The following is a 19,960-nucleotide window of genomic DNA, read 5'->3' as shown; positions in this document are numbered from 1 at the left end:
CATCTGTAGATTTACATGGCATTAGATTTACATGGCTCATAGCACAAATTCACAGTCTAGCATGGGCTTTAAAGCTGTTTCAATTTACTAGTTGGAACGGTCAAGTACTCATTTCTTTGCTCATTCATGGGAAATCAGCATTAAGTAAACAATTTATGATTACTGTTCTTAAAACCCTGAAGTGGCCTGTTTGCACAGTTCAGTCATGAATGAGAGAGAAGACTATAGAAAGTTCCTCGTGAACGAGACGATTGCAGCAAAATTTATGCCATGTGTGAGGGGAATTACCAGGCAAACTGTTCAACACTTCAACTGTGGTTAATTTCTTTGAAGAAATTTTCTGATGTTGAGTACATTATTTGAAGTAATGCATGGTTCTCAGTATAGAGAACCATATGCTGCACAGCAAATGCTTCTATGTTTACAGTTCTTAAGAATAATTTAAATGAGCAAAGACTTGCTCACACATCCCCTATGATTTTCAAATAGCTGCATAATTAAGACCTTGTCTTGGAAACAAAGCTGTATCTTTCTTTTTTTAGCGCATGCTTTGGAGATATTGCCAGACTTAGTAAAGAGAAAAGTAACATAAAGAAATTCAAAGGCATTACAAATAAAAATTCATATATTTATTGAGGCTTTTGATTTTTAACATAACCTTCCTCTTAGGCAACATACATCTCTTTCTTTCAGCATAACTTCAGTTCCAAAGATCAGACGTACCCAGAAGGCAGCTTTACAGATGTAAGCGTTGTAGAAATAGAAGCTGACGACAAGAAGTCTTTCTCAGAACAAGATCTAAAACCCTTTGACTTGCTTAAAAAAGAAAAAAGTACTTCAGAAGGGCACAGCAGTGGTATTGGAGGATCCTCGTGCATGTCTTCTCCTAGGCAAAGTGTCTCTGACAGCGATGAAGGTGACACAACACAGAACACTTCGAGCACTGTGCAGTATTCGACTGTAGTGCTTAATGGATACAGAGACCAGACACCTGTACAAGTCTTTTCAAGGTCTGAGTCAACTCAGCCCCTGCTAGATTCAGAAGAGAGATCAGAGGATCATGCTGGAGGAGCTGACAGTACAGCACAGAGGCAGCAGTATTTCAGACAAAATGGTGGTCAGGATGAAACCAACACAGACAGGCCATGCTTTGAAAGAACAAAGCAGATTACTCATGCTAATGAGGGAGATCTTGTTGGATTTGTTCAACTGCAGATCTCAGGTCAGAGTTCACAGCCATTGGGCCTTGGGATGGAAAAAAATACCCAGGAAGCTGCTGTATCAAATGTTTTACAGACATGTACTGAAGGACAAACTGTGAGACCTGAAACAGTGGAAGAAAATCCACTTTCAGTTGATGAAATGCCAAAAAGTTACCTCCCACAGACTGTGAGACAAGGGGGCTATATGCCTCAGTGAGAGAAAAGACTGGCTCTGTTTAGGCCTTCATTAGTGCCTGTTCACATCTTCCCCTGTGTTTCTGATAAAGTAAGCTAGGTATTTTTATCTTACTGCAGATAGAAAAACTGAAATTAAGCGGAGAGTAATTTGACAAAAATATAATAAGGACTGTTTTTGTGGAAAATTTCCAGTCCAGACCTACTGGAGATTTATGCACTACATAAAACCTTACATCTGGATAGCTGAACAAGCCTTTGTGCTATATTGGGTGTTTTGTATCTCTTCATAACAGAATTTCACACGATTGAAAAGGTCAAGTTTTAAATATCCACATCAGCCAATAGACCTCCCAGAAGAAACACTTCAATGCCTGGCAGTGTACAAGCTTAAAAAGTCAGCTGTAGTTGCACAGTGCAGCTTTGTGCAAAAGTAAGACTGAAGCTAAGTATTCTGACATGGAAGAATACTTGTGTGATATACTTTTCAGTAACTTAATTGACTTACTGAATTTTGACTTGGCCCAGTGCCTCAAATTTCAGCTTACCAGACCTGAAAATCATGTTCATCCCTCTTTAAAACACATAAAAATTATATAGAACCTACTATGTTGTACAAATAGGAAAACATCAAGATCACTTCAATCTGAATGCTACTGTAGTAACTGGTACTTTACCTACATTTAGATATGTGTACACATGAACTATTAGAGTAATTTGGCCTAAAAAATGTGCCTTGCAACTTGACGCACAGCAATTCAGTCTCATAATCAAAAGTTTGGAAATCAGATGACAACAGAGATCAGCAGTTATTTAAAGGCTTTGTACTCCAGTCACTTTTTGATTATCTAAAACTTCTGTGATCATATATGCCTTTGTTCAATAAGTGCACCTTTGCTGTGTACAGCTCAAGTAACAAGCCATAAGCTTTTACCATTTTGCTGAGCGCTCAGAAGAAAGGAAATATGACCTTCCTCCTGACAGACTGCAGCTATTAGTGTGCTGTAACCTCACTGCTAATACTGCAGGACATCCTTGAAACTGAAAACAGCCAAAGCATTCAAGTCATTGGTGCTCTTGGAACTAAAACCAAAATCTGTACTCTGAACTTTGCTGGTAGTACGTCTCTATTAGCAATCATGAGCCACAAAACACACTTAAATGATTGTTAAAACTCCTTACTTTTTTCTTAATGTCTCACTTTTCCCCTGCTCACACAGTATATATTTTTTGAGGAAGGTACATTTCTTGGAAGCTTCCTCTGCCAGTGTTTAAACAAAAATTAAATTACAGGACAATAGACAATAACCCTCTTCTCCAGTAATAACCAGAAATTTTGTGGCACTCTTAAAGATTTTTTCTAATTAATCTAAATCTAATATAGGCTAGTCAGCTTTCTAATCTGACACTAACAACAATGTATTTCAAAACACTAAATGCTGTTTTGTGAGACTAAAACAAGTGTTTTATTTCTCCTTCAGCAAAATAACTGTATTTAAGACCACCTGAAACCTTTTGTGCTGTGACCTCTGGTACTGCTGTTCTGCAGAGCACTTGCTAAAAGCCCTTGAAAGGCCTGTGTCAGTATCATTTCATCTTCCCTTGTCTGCCAGTTTGTGTGGAAGGATGGGTGTACATGTAAATGTCCATGTGTCTTTTGCCTTTGTTATGAAGAAATTAAGTGCAAGAGTAAATTTGTAAGATTGCATCTTGAAGTTTGGAATATTTGAAACAGATAAAGAATGCAGAGTCTTTAATAACATTTCACTATTCCACAGTTCCTTTCTCCTGACAGCATTTTTCTGTATATAGGCACTTTTTTTAAAAGTAAAAGGCTATGTTGTGGCTTACTATAATTACACCTCTCTTCAGACCAGTCCTCTTCTTTTTCAGCCCACTATACCTTCAGCACCTTTAAACTCCTTCCCAGAGGGCAAAGGTGTAATGAAAACTTCTGTGATGAGACAGCAGAGAGACCATCTTTCATTTTTTCAGAGGTTGAAGGAACATTTCTTTTTTGGAACACATTCCTCTTGGAAAAAATAGCAGTTACTTTACTGGGGCATGAGTTATCTTCTCTATGCAAACTTCACAGTGACTGTAGAAACCACAAGTAAAAGGGGAGTCTCTGTTAAGCAGTGTGCATGCTAATTAGAACTGCCCAGCAACCGCATGCATTCAGTCCATCTTCTCATCTCTGAAGTGTTATAGACCTGACTATGTAGTTGTCCTGGTTTAGGGCAAATTTGGGAAGAAACTTCCAAAAGGGTCCCTCTAGAAAGCAAATTCAAGCAGCCCCTCCCTCTATTGGTACGGGTAAAAGATTTCCTTGGAGAAAAGTAGGGGAAAACTGTTTATTTAACAGGCAAAGCATTCACAAGCATAAAAAATAAATAATATTAAACACTAAAACTTCTCAGTGTTCTGAAGAGATGGCAGATTCAGACAGTCCTTGTCGTGGGGTATAGCTCGGCTCACTTGGTCTCTTACCAGTCCCTCCTATGCTGGACAGTGCTGCCTCCTGGTCCCTGATAGGCCACAGGTACGAGCTCCTGGTGTTTTTCTGGGTTCTCAGTCCAGAGCAGGGCTGAACATCTCCAAGCAAAAGAAAAGCCACAGTCCAGAGAACTTCTCTGCCTCAGCCAGCTAAAAACTAACTAAAGTCAAAGGAGAGCTTTCTCTGCTCTCCATGCTGCAGACAGCCAGTCTGTGAGAAGGATGCAGGGAATAAGTGCAATTTTTGATAACAAACTGTGCTTCTCCCCCCTTGTATCTCAGAACCAGTCTTAAAGGTGAAGAACTTAATACCCAGCATAAACAGAACAGATGAGTGGGGATACACACATCATAAAGTCACCCTAGCACAGTAGTCTAAACAGTGCTGCAAAGGTCTGGATGTTTTCAAAAACATGTTGATGATTTTTTTAAACTATGTTTTTGTGATTCAGTAATACTAAGTTTTGATAGCATTCATTATTTGAGGGAGAATGTCAGGTAGTCCTTAAGTTGCTACTTGCCTTTCTGTAAAGGGAAGGCATTTTCTTCTCAGTTGCTGTTAATTGTGGACCTTTCAAAACTTAACTGATGTTAAACAGCAGCAGGAGATTGTGATTTCTAAAATATGTGCTAACAGGAGTTCTAGCCTGTCATTTCTGGCATCTTTTATTGTTGTTTATGGGCCAGTGGTAATAAAGAATTGAGTGGGTGCTAGAGAAAAGTTCTGGCTGGCTGGCAGTGACATGCTCTCTTTTGAGATAGTGCATTTATCTGGGGCTAAAATACTAAAGACTAAGCAGGAGCTGCTAGTGGGTGAACAGCTTGTAGAAGCCACAATACATAAATAACAGGTTTACATAAACCTATGTGCCAAAAATGTTGTGCAGTGTTCAGGGTTTAACAAGATTTTGTATTTTGGACTGTAAAAACCTAATTGTATCAAACAGTTGCATACAGGTTTCTAAGAGTATCTGCAGTGTAATTATAGCAATCCACTGAAATTTTCTCAGCTTGGCCCTAACACGGTAATTAAAGAAAAAGTTTTCTCCCTCCTCCACCTCTCCTCCCCACTTCACCAATGACTATTGGTGCATGTAACAAAATAAAGGCATTATTAAAGTCATATTTCAGCATAGACACTTTCATGTCCATCTTGATTTCCTGGACTGGAATTTTTCAGGTACAGGTGGAAGAATAGTTGTAAGGACTGTTAAATTTGGTGGTGGGTAAGGGAGGCTAGTAGAAATATATTAGCATATTTGAAAAACCTCTTAAATGCAGGCTGGTTAATGCTCCTGTGTTTACAAGAGAACTGAATATATTACATCTTTAGTTCTATTAGACCAGGAGATGATTTGTATTGTTTTCTGGAGTGTGTTGGCTCACTTTAAATGCAGATAGTCTAGGAATATCCTTTCCTGCTGTAGTGAAAATCTTGGGATTTCATGTGTGCTATTGTAGAAAATTAAGCTGCCTGTTATGCCTGTAACGTAGCAGTACAAGCATAGCAGAGGAAAAACTTTATTAAACTTTGTTCTGGAGAGTTTATGACAAGTATGTTTTTGTCTGGTACAGAAGGCTAGCAAAAGCTGGAAGAAACCTTGGCCTTGGGAGGATGAGGGAGTTTGCATGCTAGGGCTGAGTCCCATTCTTGGGCTCTGGAGAAGTCCCATAATCTGGGTGGAAGCTTCAGCTTTGTAAATCGTGAGCTTTGTCAGGTGGTTATAACATGCATCAGTATGTGAGGTCACCACTGCTGATTTAAATTAAGTAATTGTTTCATTAGTGCCAGGTCTCAGATACCCAAGATCCACATCAGTGTATGCTGCAATGGAATTGACTTCTCAGTAGGATGTGAAACTCCAAAGACTGTCAGATTGTTAATAGTGTGCCCCACTCCAGGACATACACATTTTGCATCGTAATTTATGTGCATTAAGTGGACTAAATACACTAGTTTATTTTCCCCATTAGACAGTGGTTGTAGTTGAGATTAACTGTTATTTGAGTGTATTCCTTTAACTGGGTTAAAAAGTTCTCTTGACTGAGAGAAGGGTTCCTTAATCCCCATAACCTCTTGTCTGTCTGTAAGGGTGGATACATATAGCCATTTTAAATTCCAGGAGTTGCTTGTAATATTATACAGGAGAAGTTTATATAAAAATGTTGAGTCTTCTGTCATTAAACAGCTGTCAGGGAATTGCAGCCAACCCGAGTCTTCAGCTTTGCTTTTGATCCAGAAAACTGCAGTAAAGTGGAGGTATAAGTGTAAAAATCTGGAGGAGGTTGAAATTAAGTATCTTGTATTGGATTCATGAATTTACATTTCTCTTCCTTTAAAGTGAAAGCATCAGTAAAACAAACAAAAAAAGATAAAAATCATGTGAATTTGCTTTCACTGCTGTTTCCTTTGTAGGACTTGTGCAATCTGAGCCATTCTTGAAAATAAAAGCAGTGCTGACTTAATGCACAAGGATGCATTTCTAAGGCCACAAGATTTGATAAAACAAACCTAAAAATAATAATGAAGGGCCAGATTTCAACAATTGTCTGCTTCCCTGCCTCTTAACTGTAGTGTAGAGAGAGTGTGGGCAGCAAGTACCTCCCAGAATGCAACCTTAGCCAGTACTTGTATTTATTTGCAAAGACAACCTGAAGGGGATATATGCAATAATGTCATTGCTACTCTGCAGAAGCACACTTCTGTAACAATAGATGAAAAATACTTATGGCACAACTTATGGCTGGAAAGCTCCACATCCACATCCTCCTGCTCAGACCTAAGTGTCAGTTGTTCTCTGGGGATCACGGGCGTGGCAGATGGGCATTCTCTGCAGTGTGAAACTGTTAACACCTATCACTTTTCATCATCAAAGCACATTTGTTAATGGGTCCAGTGAACTTGCCGTGCTTTTTTTTTAACACACCAGTTTTGTTTACAGTGTCACATCTAGCCTGACACTTCGATACAGCCAGGGATTGTCTAGTAACCTGCTTTTATTTGGGGATAAGTTACTGGTCACCCAGTTTGCTGTGCCAATATATGCATCTAGGTGAGCGGAGGTGTGGGACGTGGGAACAGATGTACCAACAAGGAAAGTGCCTTGATGCTGGATTGGATGGCTAGTGAATGTAAACATTAAGTTAAATTTTGCTATGTACTTAAACTAAGTATGGCCGATTAAGCTAGTGGTAATTTGAATGCCAGCTTTAAAGGGCTTGCATACTCCGGCTAGAGGTTAAACTTGTAAATTGCTGCATAAGCTGTCTCTGTATGGAAATGTGTTTTAATATCTGTTCACTGTCTTTATTCTTTTGCAAGCTGCATGTGTATTGTCATATAAAATCTGCTTTCTACAATTTATTTTTATGGTCACTTTGAATGGCTTCCTCTTTGTTACCCGACTGAGCCTGAATGTTGCATTTCTGTAGTACATAATATGCATAAAAAAAACAAACCAAAATTCCATATTTACCTTTTGTGCTGGAGTCAGTGTTTTGTAAGGCTGACCAAGTAGTAACCACAGAAGAAGAGTCTGGGCCACTGTTTCACATGCAAGAAACAGAGAGACTTGACCATGACATTTCTGGATAAAAGGCTGCATCCTTGCACCTGTGGCCACGTTCAGCAGCAGGTGAATGGTCTTTAGTCCTGCCTTTGTAATTGCGCCTGGAAACAGAAACAATGCTCCCTACCTGCACAGTCTCATGCCCATGAAAGGCATCCCTGACCTGGCTATGTCTAGCACTGCTCTCCATCTCGTCTGGTTGAGTTCTTTTGTTTCTCATGGGTTGAGGATCCTCACGTATTTTCATCTCAGTACTAAAAAGTACTAACATAGCACAGTACTGAAAAAGCAGAGTTGAGTCTTCAAAGGCTGGTCACCTTCACAAAAGGCTTTAAGGTGAGCAGCTGGGGAAAGACTGCTTCCCCTTCCTAGCTAAAGTCCTCATTTGAATAGACAGACTCAGACTCCTGTAAAGCTGAGGAGGCAGTGGGGAAGGGGGTGTTCCATTATATGTCACCAGAAATTATTATTGCTGCAGAAGAGCCATCCCAGGCGTGTCATGTATGGGTTAATGCTTGTTGGTGTTAAATGCAAAGACTCCTTTTCCAAAATGCCGGTTTACTGCGCAGTAGTTCACTGACCACTGTTTCACATAAGGCCCTTCACCTTTCTAGAGAGACATAGCATTTTTGTGTGTGCTGCTCCCCTGTGCTCACAGCTGATGAGCATTAGTGCGGTTGAGCTCCAGGGGACAAAGAGGACAAAGTGTGTGCAGAACAGGAGGCAGCAGTTTGACTTTTACAGGCTGCTCCCTGCTGCCAGAACAAGACAGGAAACATGTACTTGGGTACTGTACACTCAGAACACCAGAAGCAGCTCGATTCCTGGAAAGAAACTATTCCCCATCCCCATGGCAGAGGCCAGCACAGTCTGGAGCACAGGAGCAGGAGGTGTGCCTAACCGCATTCTACCTTTGAAGTAGCTATGTTTGTCCAGCCAGGACTGGCACTGGACAGCAGCACAGCACTTCTGAGAGGTGCACTGGGGCCCTGCCAGCCCTGCCCAGTGCTGGGCAATGTGGTTGTAGTGCAGCTGGGGGATCTCTGCTTTGTTCTGACCACTGATAATCACAGTAACACTGAACCTCTCCGCAAAGTCATCTTAACTTGTATTTTCCAGTCATTTGTGCTATTCATGGCAAAGTGATCCAGTGCCTTTCTGATTTCCCAGCAGACTCCATCTGTATGAAATAACTAGCAGAGCCAAAATATTCCTCCCACTCCTTACAAAATAGCTGGGAAATTCCTGGATCAGCCAAAGAGGCTGAGCACTAGTGACCCATCCGGGAGATGCAGTATGACTTTCCCAATGAGTAATCTGACTCCAGGCTCTCCTGGAAATGGAAGTGTACTATGCACTAGTGTACTAGCTGTTGCCTTGGCTTTCCTTTTTTGATGACTCTTGAGTCACACAGCCAGCCTGTGCACTGAGCTGGGTCAGGGGCCAGCAACAAGTTTCCGTGAGAGGACAGCTCTTCAGGAGCCACATAGCAACTCTCAGCTGGGCCTTTGCTGCTGCTGGCACAGCCTGTTAATCCAGGCCTGTTACAGGTTCTGGGCACCAGAATCTGGAATAAAGCTGCTCAGAGAATGTCCCGCAGGGCTGTGAGTGCCTGGGGCACTCATTAGGATGTAGCTGAGCAGACACATACTGGGAACAGCGAGGAGCCCCGTCGTGTTGGGGCAGTGGGGCAGCCTGGGCAGTACCTGGCAGCGCGCTCCAGATCCGCTGCTCTCGGCAGCACAGCACGGCCCAGCCCAGCCCGGCACGGCACAGCCCAGCCCGGCACAGCCCAGCCCAGCCCAGCCCGGCCCAGCACGGCCCAGCCCAGCCCGGCCCGGCACGGCACAGCCCAGCCCGGCCCGGCACGGCACAGCCCAGCCCGGCACAGCCCAGCCCAGCCCAGCACGGCCCAGCCCAGCCCAGCCCGGCCCGGCACGACACGGCACGGCACAGCCCGGCCCGGCACGGCACAGCCCGGCCCAGCACGGCCCAGCCCGGCCCGGCCCAGCCCAGCCCGGCACAGCCCACTCCTGGCCACTCAGGGCGCTTCAGGGGCAGAGCAGCCGCGGCCCGGCACCCCGGGGCCCCTCAGGCCACCAGGACCGTGCCAGGAGAGGGCAGCACGTGTTGCTTGTAATAGCCGGCAGGCTGACTGCTGCAAGCTCCTGAAAGGTTTCAATATTTATTTTCTAGGAGTTGAGCAAAAGTCCCCTTGGTTTCTCTTCTTCCTCTCCCTTGGTGAGCAAAAGCCCTGACCCTTGTTAAGGCTCTTCATCCTGAGTTCTCCGCAATTCTGAGTCATCAACCCAGGGCAGGGCAGGCTCAGCACTTGCCTGTTGCCAAGCAGGTCAGTATCCCAGAGCCCACTTGGCACACCATGCCCCGGATGGAGCCTCACAATAGCCGGTCGACATGAAAGAGGCCCAATTACCGGTTCCTTGTCCCCACGGGCTGATGAACCTGCTGATAGATGTGCTGGGGTTTGCTGACAGGAAGCCTGTTCTCTTGCACTGCTGCAGCCTGAATCACTGCCCTGCTCTGTTCAGATAAGTGATCACCACTGACCCAAGTGCTTTGGGAAAAAACACGAGGCTCCTGAAGATCATTTCTGGACTAAACCTGTGGTAGCACAGCTCTTCCTCCTTGAACTGATGCAGCTTTTTCCCGTTTTGAGGAGATGCGTCATTGGTGCAACGTGCAGCCATGGATGTTCTTTTGCCAAAGACCCGTGGGGTTCACCCCACCATGCACACTGCCTATTTCGGTACTAAGGCAACTTTCCTAAATGGAGTCACTGTAATAAACTTCGAAGCATTCTCTGACTGTCCTTTATCATGTATTACACAAAACTTGCTATGTTCAGCCAGACACCTGAAGAGTGTCCCTCCTTCCCTCCCCACCTTCTTCTCTCAGACACAAGAGCTTGCCAAATAGCTCTAGGGCAATAGGAGATGTCTCTAGAGCCTGCTCAGGGCACAGCTCTTCTAGTACATCCCCATTATGCTCCATTTGCTGCATGTGTTTTTACTCCTCTGGAGTCTGCTGGATGTCTTCCTTAAGTGAAACTATTAACATTCTTGCATGTGTCAGAAAGCCTCTCCATTTTACTTATTTATATAAATTAATGCCATTGAGATAGATAATGCAGAGATCCACATCTGTAAATGGAAACAAATGGAATAATTTTATGAGCTTGAAGAATAAGAGATCTTGTGTCAGCCTTTAAAATTAGGTTGTCTGTAATGCAGGAAAAAGGTCAGACTCTGTGAAAGTGCAGCATGTGGAATAACTTAAATAAAAATGTCAGCACAGATACACCAAAAACAAACAAACACTGACAGAATAGAAAGTCCTTTAAAGGCAGTGAAACTCAGACTTGGTCACAAAAACTCAAGTAAACAGACACCTTGCACAACATGTGGCTATAGAGACAATCTCTAGCTAGCCCTATAATGAAAGAAAAAAATCAATCCTTACAAAATTAAACCTCCGTCATGGGAAAACAACCACAAGCTGGAGACAATGCATTCAAGAATTTATCTGAGGACATGGCAACAAAAAAAACCCTAAGTCACCACAAAACAAGCAGTATCATGAGGGATTTACCCCACACAGCTGTGTTCTTATCTATATTAGACACAGCACTGCCAGCTCAGTCCCTGAGAACTGAGCTACCTTGTTGCTACCCTAGATCAGGAACCTGGTCCATATCTACAAATGAGCAGACCTGCTAATAAACCCAAGGCTAAGGTAATTTCACAGCAATTTGTATGATAGTTTTGCATTGAAACAATGGGGTTGGGGAAGTGGGAATGTGTGCAGGAAAGGTAAAAAGGGATGGCAGCTAAGGATGGTGTCAGCCCCTATTTGAGCTCAAGCAGCTCCACTCCCTCTCACCGTAGATCATCAGAAGACATAATGGACAGCTTATTCCCAGGATTATCCTTTACTTAATGAAGATAGTGCTTACAGAGAACCAGCCCTGTGTGCTGGAAAAAAGGTGAAAAAAGCAAAATCTAAACTCCTGTGTGTTCCTTTTCACCCAAAATGATTCAACACTCCCCTGCTTCCTTCCTTGCAGACCAGATGTTGGGAAACCTTGTCTGGCCCAAGAACTGTAGAAGCCTTTAATCAGCTTTAAAGCTCTTAAAACAACTAAGCTTTCCAGAAAATAAAAGCAAGAGCAGAAGAGAGATGCAGTCCCTAAAGACAAGCAATAATCCAAGCCTCTTTGTGAGCCAAGCTATAAAACAAAACAAAAAAGTAGCTATAGACTAAAGCAAATGCCTGGAGCATGTTTGAAGGAGGTGAAAGGTCATGGGAGAGAGAAGCAGGAAGCAAGCCATGAACACAGCTGGGTATGAGCATTTCTGGGCAGTATGCTAGTGACAAAACTTTACATTCAGAGCAAAGACACCATCCCCCACTGTTCAAACCTTTTTGTGTTCAGAGGATTTAGAAACATATTTTGTAAATAAACATACCTGTAGCTCATAAATTATTGATGCTAGCATAAATTCCTACACTAAAAGGGAACAAAACATAACCAAATAGGAAAAAGAAACAAAAACTAAAACCCCTCCCAACTCAAGCCCTCTCAGCTCACTTTTTAAGACGGTAACAGAAATAAAGCACAGAGTCCATGTCCAGACTTAGCAGACACTGGCTATGAGAAGATTCACTGCAGAATCATACTGGGCTCATTTGGTATAATAAAGCAATTTCTTACATTAGGACATAATTTGCCATAGTAACATTTTAGAAAGTATTTTATGCTCTTTTACTTCAGAACAAAGTGTTTGGTTCAGCTCAATGATGGTCTAAGTAGACATCCAGAGCATTAACTGTGATTATAATCTTATGCTCATTGTGTCTGACATCCCTAGATACTCTTGCATAATATTTCTGTGGCTATGAAAAGTGTTACTTCTTTGTTAAATTCCATTAGATATACAGTTGCTCATGTAGTGGTGAAAATTCTGCATAAATTAGCCTTGGCTAGGCTATTGCATTCTGAACAGAGTAATGACAAACCCAGGAAATACAAGGCTACTTTTCCAAGAAATGACTTCTCAGAAACTTCAGTTCTATCAGGTCATACGCTGAAACTGAAACAATGTACTAGTAGGCTCAGCAGACTTGCTACTCATCAGTGTGGTGTTAAGCAATGTCTGGAAATCAAGGCAACCTAAGAGGCTGAGAAAGATGTTGGTAGCAGACATTCAAGCTCAAAAGTCTTGACCTCACCATTCAATTGGACTAGTCAATGTTAAATCAGCATTTTTAAAATATAAACCACCATATTATAGCATAGTTTCTTTGACAGCTAGAATTGGCAAACAAGCTCACTGCAGCCTCAAATGTTCTGTTCTGTTACTGAGCACACACTGGGCAACTCTCCCAGAATCCTCATCCCCCAGTGAATGAGCTGTGGGCTAACCCTCCTCCATGTTCCCAAAGCTCACTTGAATAACCTGAGTAATTCAGGAGCCTGGGAAAGGACATCTGTAATCTGTAGTTGGGCCATCTGAGGACAGCTTGCACCCTGGCGTATTAACCTCTCAGGTAAAGTTAGATACATGACTGGTTTGAAACTCTGCCCCTTTCTGTCTGGTGAGAGCATTTCCTGCACTTGTCTCTTTTAGAGCTGAAGGAAGTACAGCATAGGGATGGTGTTATGCCCCCTGAACTCAGTCATGGAGTGTTTGAAAGGGCTGCAGTATTTCAACACCCTTAGAAGACAACAAACTTCTCACGGGGTTGAATAGCTCTTATTTGCAAACTTTAGAGAATAAAATACTTTGCAAATTTTAAAGCAACATCCAATTAAAGTAAAGCGCTTCACAAAGCTCTCACTTAGCAAACTCCAATTTTAGGTAACACAGATTTTGAGAAAAGGAAGTTGTGGGGCACGGGGGTGGGAGGTAGTGGCTTGGTAGCCACTTTGGGGCTGGGCCACAGGCTCCAGTGGGTGGGGGTGGAGCACTGGCTGCACCACCCACCCAGAACTTGCTCTGTTCCCTGCTCTGAGCATGCACTTCAGTTATTTTGAGCCATTAGTCTTTTCTCCAGACTGCTACAAATGGGCAGGACTAAATAATCATGATGTTTACTTTTCAAGTTTCCTGTTAGGGTGCTGATATGATAAATCTACAGCATAAGTATGCACATCTGTTTCTATTCATGTGTTGATATTCTTGAAAAATCAATATATTTTTAAAATCTTGATTCACAGAAGAATGTGTTAGTCAAACACCTGTTCCAATTTTTTTATTGTTACTCTTCATATTAATGTCCTGAGTTCCAGAGACCTAGATAAAACAGTAGTTCTTAATTAAATAGTGAGGCAGCAGTAAAATGATTATTTACTCTATAGAAAAAAAGCAAACAAAATAATCATTAGAAAGCCCAGTAAAAGAACAGGCAAATTAGTCCAAGTTCACTCAAATAATAAAATTTTTGTCAAATACTGAGAAGAAAAATCATGCAAAGTAGAAGAAAGATGTAACAGATGAAATTAACAATATTTTGCTCAGAGCCTTCTCCATAATTCTCAGACAGCAAAACACAACCTGTATATGAGAAGTATTTTGGAATTAATAACAGTATTTTGGAATAAATACGTATAATAAACAGTATGACTAAGAACAAGTCATGCTACAAAAACAATAAAACAATGCTTAATGATTTTTTGTCAGCTCTGTTTACAAATGTCATCCTTTGTTCACAGGACATATAAATTCCTTTAGTTATGCAAGGAGGCAAGAGTAGATAACAAAGGCAAGGCAATTTCCAGCCTTTCTACAGAAACACCACAAGATGTCTGTATATTTGACTTCTGTTTTGCAAGGAGAGAGAAGAGGCTGAAGTTAACAACTACCTTTACTTGCAATAAGCTCACATTCTTATGGGCTCAATATTCACCTGCAGTGAGAATGTGCCTTGCTTCCTGTTATTAATATGCCAAACATTAACACAGACCAGTAGAACAAAACTTTTACTATCTTTGCAGCAGATTGATGCCAGAGCAAAGCAACTCAGACATTAGCTTAAATTAGTATCCATTTCATCTGTTTACAAGGAGCTTTCATATAGCCTTAAATAATTTATGCTATATAAGCTCTGTGGGGTTTTTTTTTGAGTGACCTTTAGAAGGATATCTTATCTGACTGTTTCAGAATAGCTACTAGCAAAGGATAAAACTATTGAATAAATATTCGTAAATTATCCCTTACAATCCTAAGGAGCATGATTTTGTTTATTCTTCAGTTGACTCACTATCTTTTCTTGTGATATTTCTAATCCCTGTCAACGTAAGGCCAAAGTATATGGTACCATTCAGCTGCAAAAAAACACCAGACCAAGCGTTGCTTTCATGACCACATCACAATGTGTGCACTGCAGTTCATCTGAGGCTGCAAAGAGCCTCAGCCCAGCCCTTCAGTGCCATTTTAAAATGTGTCCAGTATTAATACCCTAAGGTGGCTGTGTTTGCACAGATCTACTCAACCATGAGAGTTGCCTTGCCTAGCATAGCTGCAATCACAAGGGATCAAAGTTACCATCTTACTACTGATCTTAACAATTACCTGTATCATGGGAGCAAGCAATGGATGATATTCCTACCATGAAGCTCTGCCTTGAGCCTCTATGTGTCTAAAGCTTCCTGAGCATCCAGACTGTCCGAGTACTGGTTCACACTAAACTGTGAATGGAGGGAGCCAGTCACCTCCTCACGCACTAAACTCAGCAACAAGGCACATCAATCTAAATCAACAGATACAGCACAAACATGGCTTAGGGTTTCTGGGCAAGAGCCAGGACCTTGTGGACTCTTATGCCAGACTCCATGCAAAACAGAGGATCCCAGCATTGAAGCAGACTGTAATGCCATGTGTGCTGGTGAATGACGTGATGTAGCAACATAAATCACATCAACTCCTTCCTTCTCTGTCAGCAGTTCAGCACAAGCTAGGTTAATTATGACACCTCACAGTGTCTGGGCTCAGGCACGTACACACATGGATATGCTCAGGTGTACACAAGCAGTTCAACAGCAGTTCTCAAAGGAATCAGTGTAGTTACACAGATGCATGTATGTATATGCACAGGATGTATGTATATATCTGCATAACTGCATTGCTTGTGATGAAGCTACACCACCTTGCAGCAATGACAGGGCCAACTCCTCTCCTTTTCTGAAAAGTCTGCATCTGGAGGTTCTCTCCTTTTGCAAACGCTAGAGAAAGAAAGTGCATTTCAACTTTCTTTAACTGTGCCGTGCAACATATTTTCTTCTCACAGCAAGGATGCATAATATATGGCAGCTGAACAGCTCCTCATGTAAGGGAGGACAAGACAGAAGGAGACAATGAAGAATGAAGGGACATTAGAGAGACAAAAAGTTGGGGGGGAGATCAGATACTAATACAAGAAATTGACAACTAGCTGAAAAGAAGCTCTGAACAAGCAAGAAATTAGTGTGTTGAGTACGTTAGAACAGCACAGAGGTAATTCTAATGTAATCTTTGTGTTGAGGAATGGTATGTGTGGCTGCACCTACAAAAACTCTGATCAGATTTCAGATCTCATTAAGTTCTCAGCTCCTTTCTGCCCTGTGGGGAAAAGTAACATCAATAGTGCATTATGTTTTGAATGTGCCCTCTATTGTCATAGACTTCTTTAGGCTGGAAGTACCTGTAAAATCATGAAGTCCAACTGTTAACCCAACTGTTAACTGTAAACCAGTATGAACCCAAGTTTACTATGAAACTATGTCCCCAAGAGCCACACACACGCATAACTTTTAAATACCCCCAGGTTGGTAACTTAAACACTTCCCTGGGCAGCTTAGCCCAATGCAAGACAAGCCTTTTGGTGCAGAAGTTTTTCCTAATAGCCAATCTAAACCCTTCCTATCAAAACTTGAAGCCATTTCCTCTTATCCTACCATTTCCTCCTTAGAGGAAGAGGCCAACCCCCACCTGGCCACAGGCTCCTTTCAGGCAGTTGTGGAGAGTGATAAGGTCTCCCCTGAGCCTCCTTTTTTCCAGGATAAACACCCCCAGCTCCCGCAGCTGCTCCTCACAGGACTTGTGCTCCAGACCCTGCCCCAGCTCCATTGCCCTTCTCTGGACTCACTCCAGCTCCTCCGTGTCTTTCCTGCAGTGAGGGCCCAGAGCTGGACACAGCACTCGAGGTGTGGCCTCACCAGTGCCCAGCACAGGGGGACAATCCCTGCCCTGGTCCTGCTGGCCACACCATTGCTGATCCAAGCCAGGATGCCACTGGCCCCCTTGGCCACCTGGGCACACCCTGGCTCATGTCCAGCTGCTGTCACCAGTGCCCCCAGGCCCTTTTCCATGGGGTAGCTTTCCAGCCACTCTGACCCAAGCCTGTAGTGCTGTCTGGGGTAGCATGCCCAGAGAAACTGGCTTTAGTCATGGGGTGGATTGAGGTGGTGCATCCCACCCTCCCTCACCAGCCATGCTATAATCTAACAAATGCTCATTAGTCCTCGGCTGTGGCAAACAGCACCTGGGCTGAGCTCCTCTTGATTTTTTCAGACCGCTGTCTGCCCCCAGGAATTAGTGCTGTCTAATAAGTACCTGCTTCATTAACAAACTGACTTGGAAACTTATTTTTCTTGCCTGAATAACAACCCAAGTGGAATAATACTTTTGTTGTTGAATATTCAGAGGAAGTTACCAACTCAAATTGTGGCTGTAGAAAAATACTATGACTAAAGCCCATTCTTCCTATAAACAGTTCACAGCAGTCCAAAGTTAGACGTATCTATATGTATAAGAAAATATAAAATGTCTAAATGGTGCATTCAGTGTAAATAAAAAAAAAATTTGCACATTTGTTCAGTTTTAATTTTTTAATGGTTCACAGTGTTAGTTTGAAAGACAAATTGCAAAAGGTAAGAAAGTGTACAACTCTTTCTTACAAAATAAACAAAGTACAAGAAGCTTTCATTCCAAAACACATGCAAAAGGCAGCCTTACTTTCTGGAATGTATTGAGCTCACTTCCAGCATTTTGCTTTTTCTCAGAAAATAATGGGGAAGGGAAGTAGAAAAATGAGGAGAGGAAAGTAGACTATCAATAGGGAAGGAAATAAAGTGTGATAAAAAAGAAGGATATACTTATCCTCCAGAGCCTAAGAATTGCTACAAGGATAACCTAGCCAAGCCACTCAGCATGAACCTCCCCTTTCTAATGATCCCTTAAAGGTTGCATTATTTTCACTTTTACCTGTCTCAAACACGCAACTCAGAATATTTAGCCTTCATATGGCTGCTAAACAATTCCTAGAAAGGCCCAAAATATCTCTGCATGTGTCATGGTTTGACACGGGAAGAGAATTTTTTTTTGGAAGGAAGAGGTCAATTCAATCAGGGGTCAGGTTTGGATACTGACACTTGGGGTGACCAATTGAAGGTGGACACGCCTCTGAGAACACAGAGGGGTTAAAAGCGGAATTCCCAGGAGAACTCGTTCTTCTTTGGTTCCGGTCATCACAAGGTACGGACCTCCCCGCCAGCCCGGGCTGGGTGGGGGAGGGGAGCCATGCGGCCTGCACAGGTAGGCCAGGGGGTGAAGGATCGGAACCGGTTGGGTCAGCTCCTGTGGACGGAAGGGTGGAGAACATCTGGGATGTCTTTGTTCCCCCTCCCCTAAGCTAGAGGGAAAAGAGATAGAGAGCCAGCAGACACCTGGGAGTTTGCCGGCGGAGGAGAAGGAGAAGGGGGGGGGAAGATGCCCAGCGTGGGAGATGGGAGACGGAGTCCTGGGCTGAGATTTCAGCCGTCCGGGGAGTCCGGGAATTTTAACCCTTTCCTGTGAAATGAAGGCTTTATGAAATATTACTCCTCCTCAATTTGAAGGAAAGAGAGACGGCCTGGGACCTCAGATGTTCAGAGAAGAAGGTTGGGGGGAGATGATGGAGTGGCTTTTGGCTGGACTCTGCTTGTTTACCATAGACTGAACCACTCCTTCTTTCAAGAGGGACTGCATTTTAGGGGGATGCACTGGTGAGCCAAGAGACCTTCTTCAGCAACTACCAGTTTTGGAATGGACAGAGAGAGCTGAGGAGGGTGTGAGGATGCCCTCCATCTTCAGAGAAGAAGAGAAGGAGATCTCTGTCCTTGGATTCTCGGCCCCAGGGGAAAATGAGGGGGACTCTAGTCCCAAATTGTGATACTGGACTGTTGTTCCTGGTGGTCCTTGGCAAAGCATCCTTAAAGGGGCCCTATAAGCAGTCTCTGTCCATGCACGGTGGTGAGAGCACTGTGACATGGAGAGTGTCACACTGGCCGGTGTGTCTGGGCAGTGCCACGTGTGACATTGGAAACACAAGAGGTGGCAGCTGTGTTTCCTGGGGGTCTGTGGTGCAAGGGGGACTCCTCTCTTCCCCGATAGATTCAGTACTGATTATATTGAAGGGTGAAAACTGGATTAAGGATCTAAATGGGTCTCGTTGTGGTATGTTGGAGTTGGGTGGTGGGAGGAGGAATGTTTTGGAAGGTTTTCATTTTGAAGTTTGTGTGGTTTTTTTTTTTTTTCCTTTTTCTTCCCCTTTATGTTATTAGTAGTAGTGTAATAAAGTCTTTCCTTTGTTATTAAGTTTGGCCTGCTTTGCTCTGTTCTCTATCGCATTTCACAGCAGTTGATTGGTAAGTTGCATTTTCATGGGGCGCTGGCATTGTGCCAGCGTCAAACCATGACAGCATGTGTTTATTTTTATATATTGTGATATTAAAACAAACACTGAGATTTAAGGAAAATATTACTGTGATGGAATAAGTGAGTTCTGAGCCCAGGGAGACAACAACATCACTGTGAGTGAGAAGTCTAGAACCAACTGAAGAAGCAGAAAAAAAGCACTGACCTAACCAAACCTTTGTCCTAATTTCAGAGTATGACTTACCTAACTGAGCTAGGGCTTATAAGTGCAAACATATATGCATTTCATCTTGGAGCACTGTGGTTGAGAAAGTGATCCAACAAACATGAGAGGTGGAAATCAGTGTAGCTGGCGAAGGAACACTTGCAGAAATTGTTTTCCCATCCTTTCTTGACAACTAGAGGAACATTGTTCTAAGTTAAAGCAGCTTCCAAACTATAGAAAAAGATCCTAAATGCAAAATGTTACACTGTTTTCACCAAAACAATACAAGTAATAGCCACTGCATCCAGGGAAAGGCTCAGCCTCCTCATTCATGCTTACAATATAATTTCAATTCTTCTACTCCTCTTTCTGCACAGAAAGGAAACACTTTCTAATCCTATTTACATTTGTCTCTCATTTTTCTATCCCCATAACTCCTGTATCTTTTTTCACCCTGGAAGAAATCTGTAACTGTGCAAACTACAATCCTGTGTAAACAAGACTGATGACATCAAGCCTCTAAACACTGTAAAAATAGCTCGAAGTCTTAAAATTGCCATATACCCCATATGTGTCAAACTGAACACCCCCTTCTAATAC

At 42.7% G+C, this 19,960-nt stretch overlaps 1 protein-coding gene across 1 annotated transcript in view; it reads left to right on the top strand.

Moving 5' to 3' along the window:
• Positions 1 to 7,368, top strand: part of IL6ST (interleukin 6 cytokine family signal transducer) — a 32,596-nt gene extending 25,228 nt beyond the window's left edge. Inside the window, exon 16 of the mRNA XM_002187165.6 lies at positions 694 to 7,368. Coding sequence (XP_002187201.5) covers positions 694 to 1,419 — 726 coding nt within the window. The 3' untranslated portion in view covers positions 1,420 to 7,368. The remainder of the gene's footprint in view (positions 1 to 693) is intronic.
• The last annotated feature ends 12,592 nt before the right edge of the window (positions 7,369 to 19,960 follow it).

This window comes from Taeniopygia guttata, chromosome Z, assembly GCF_048771995.1.
Source record: "Taeniopygia guttata chromosome Z, bTaeGut7.mat, whole genome shotgun sequence".
Classification (NCBI taxonomy): domain Eukaryota; kingdom Metazoa; phylum Chordata; class Aves; order Passeriformes; family Estrildidae; genus Taeniopygia; species Taeniopygia guttata.
This window is presented reverse-complemented; position numbering and strand designations above follow the sequence as displayed.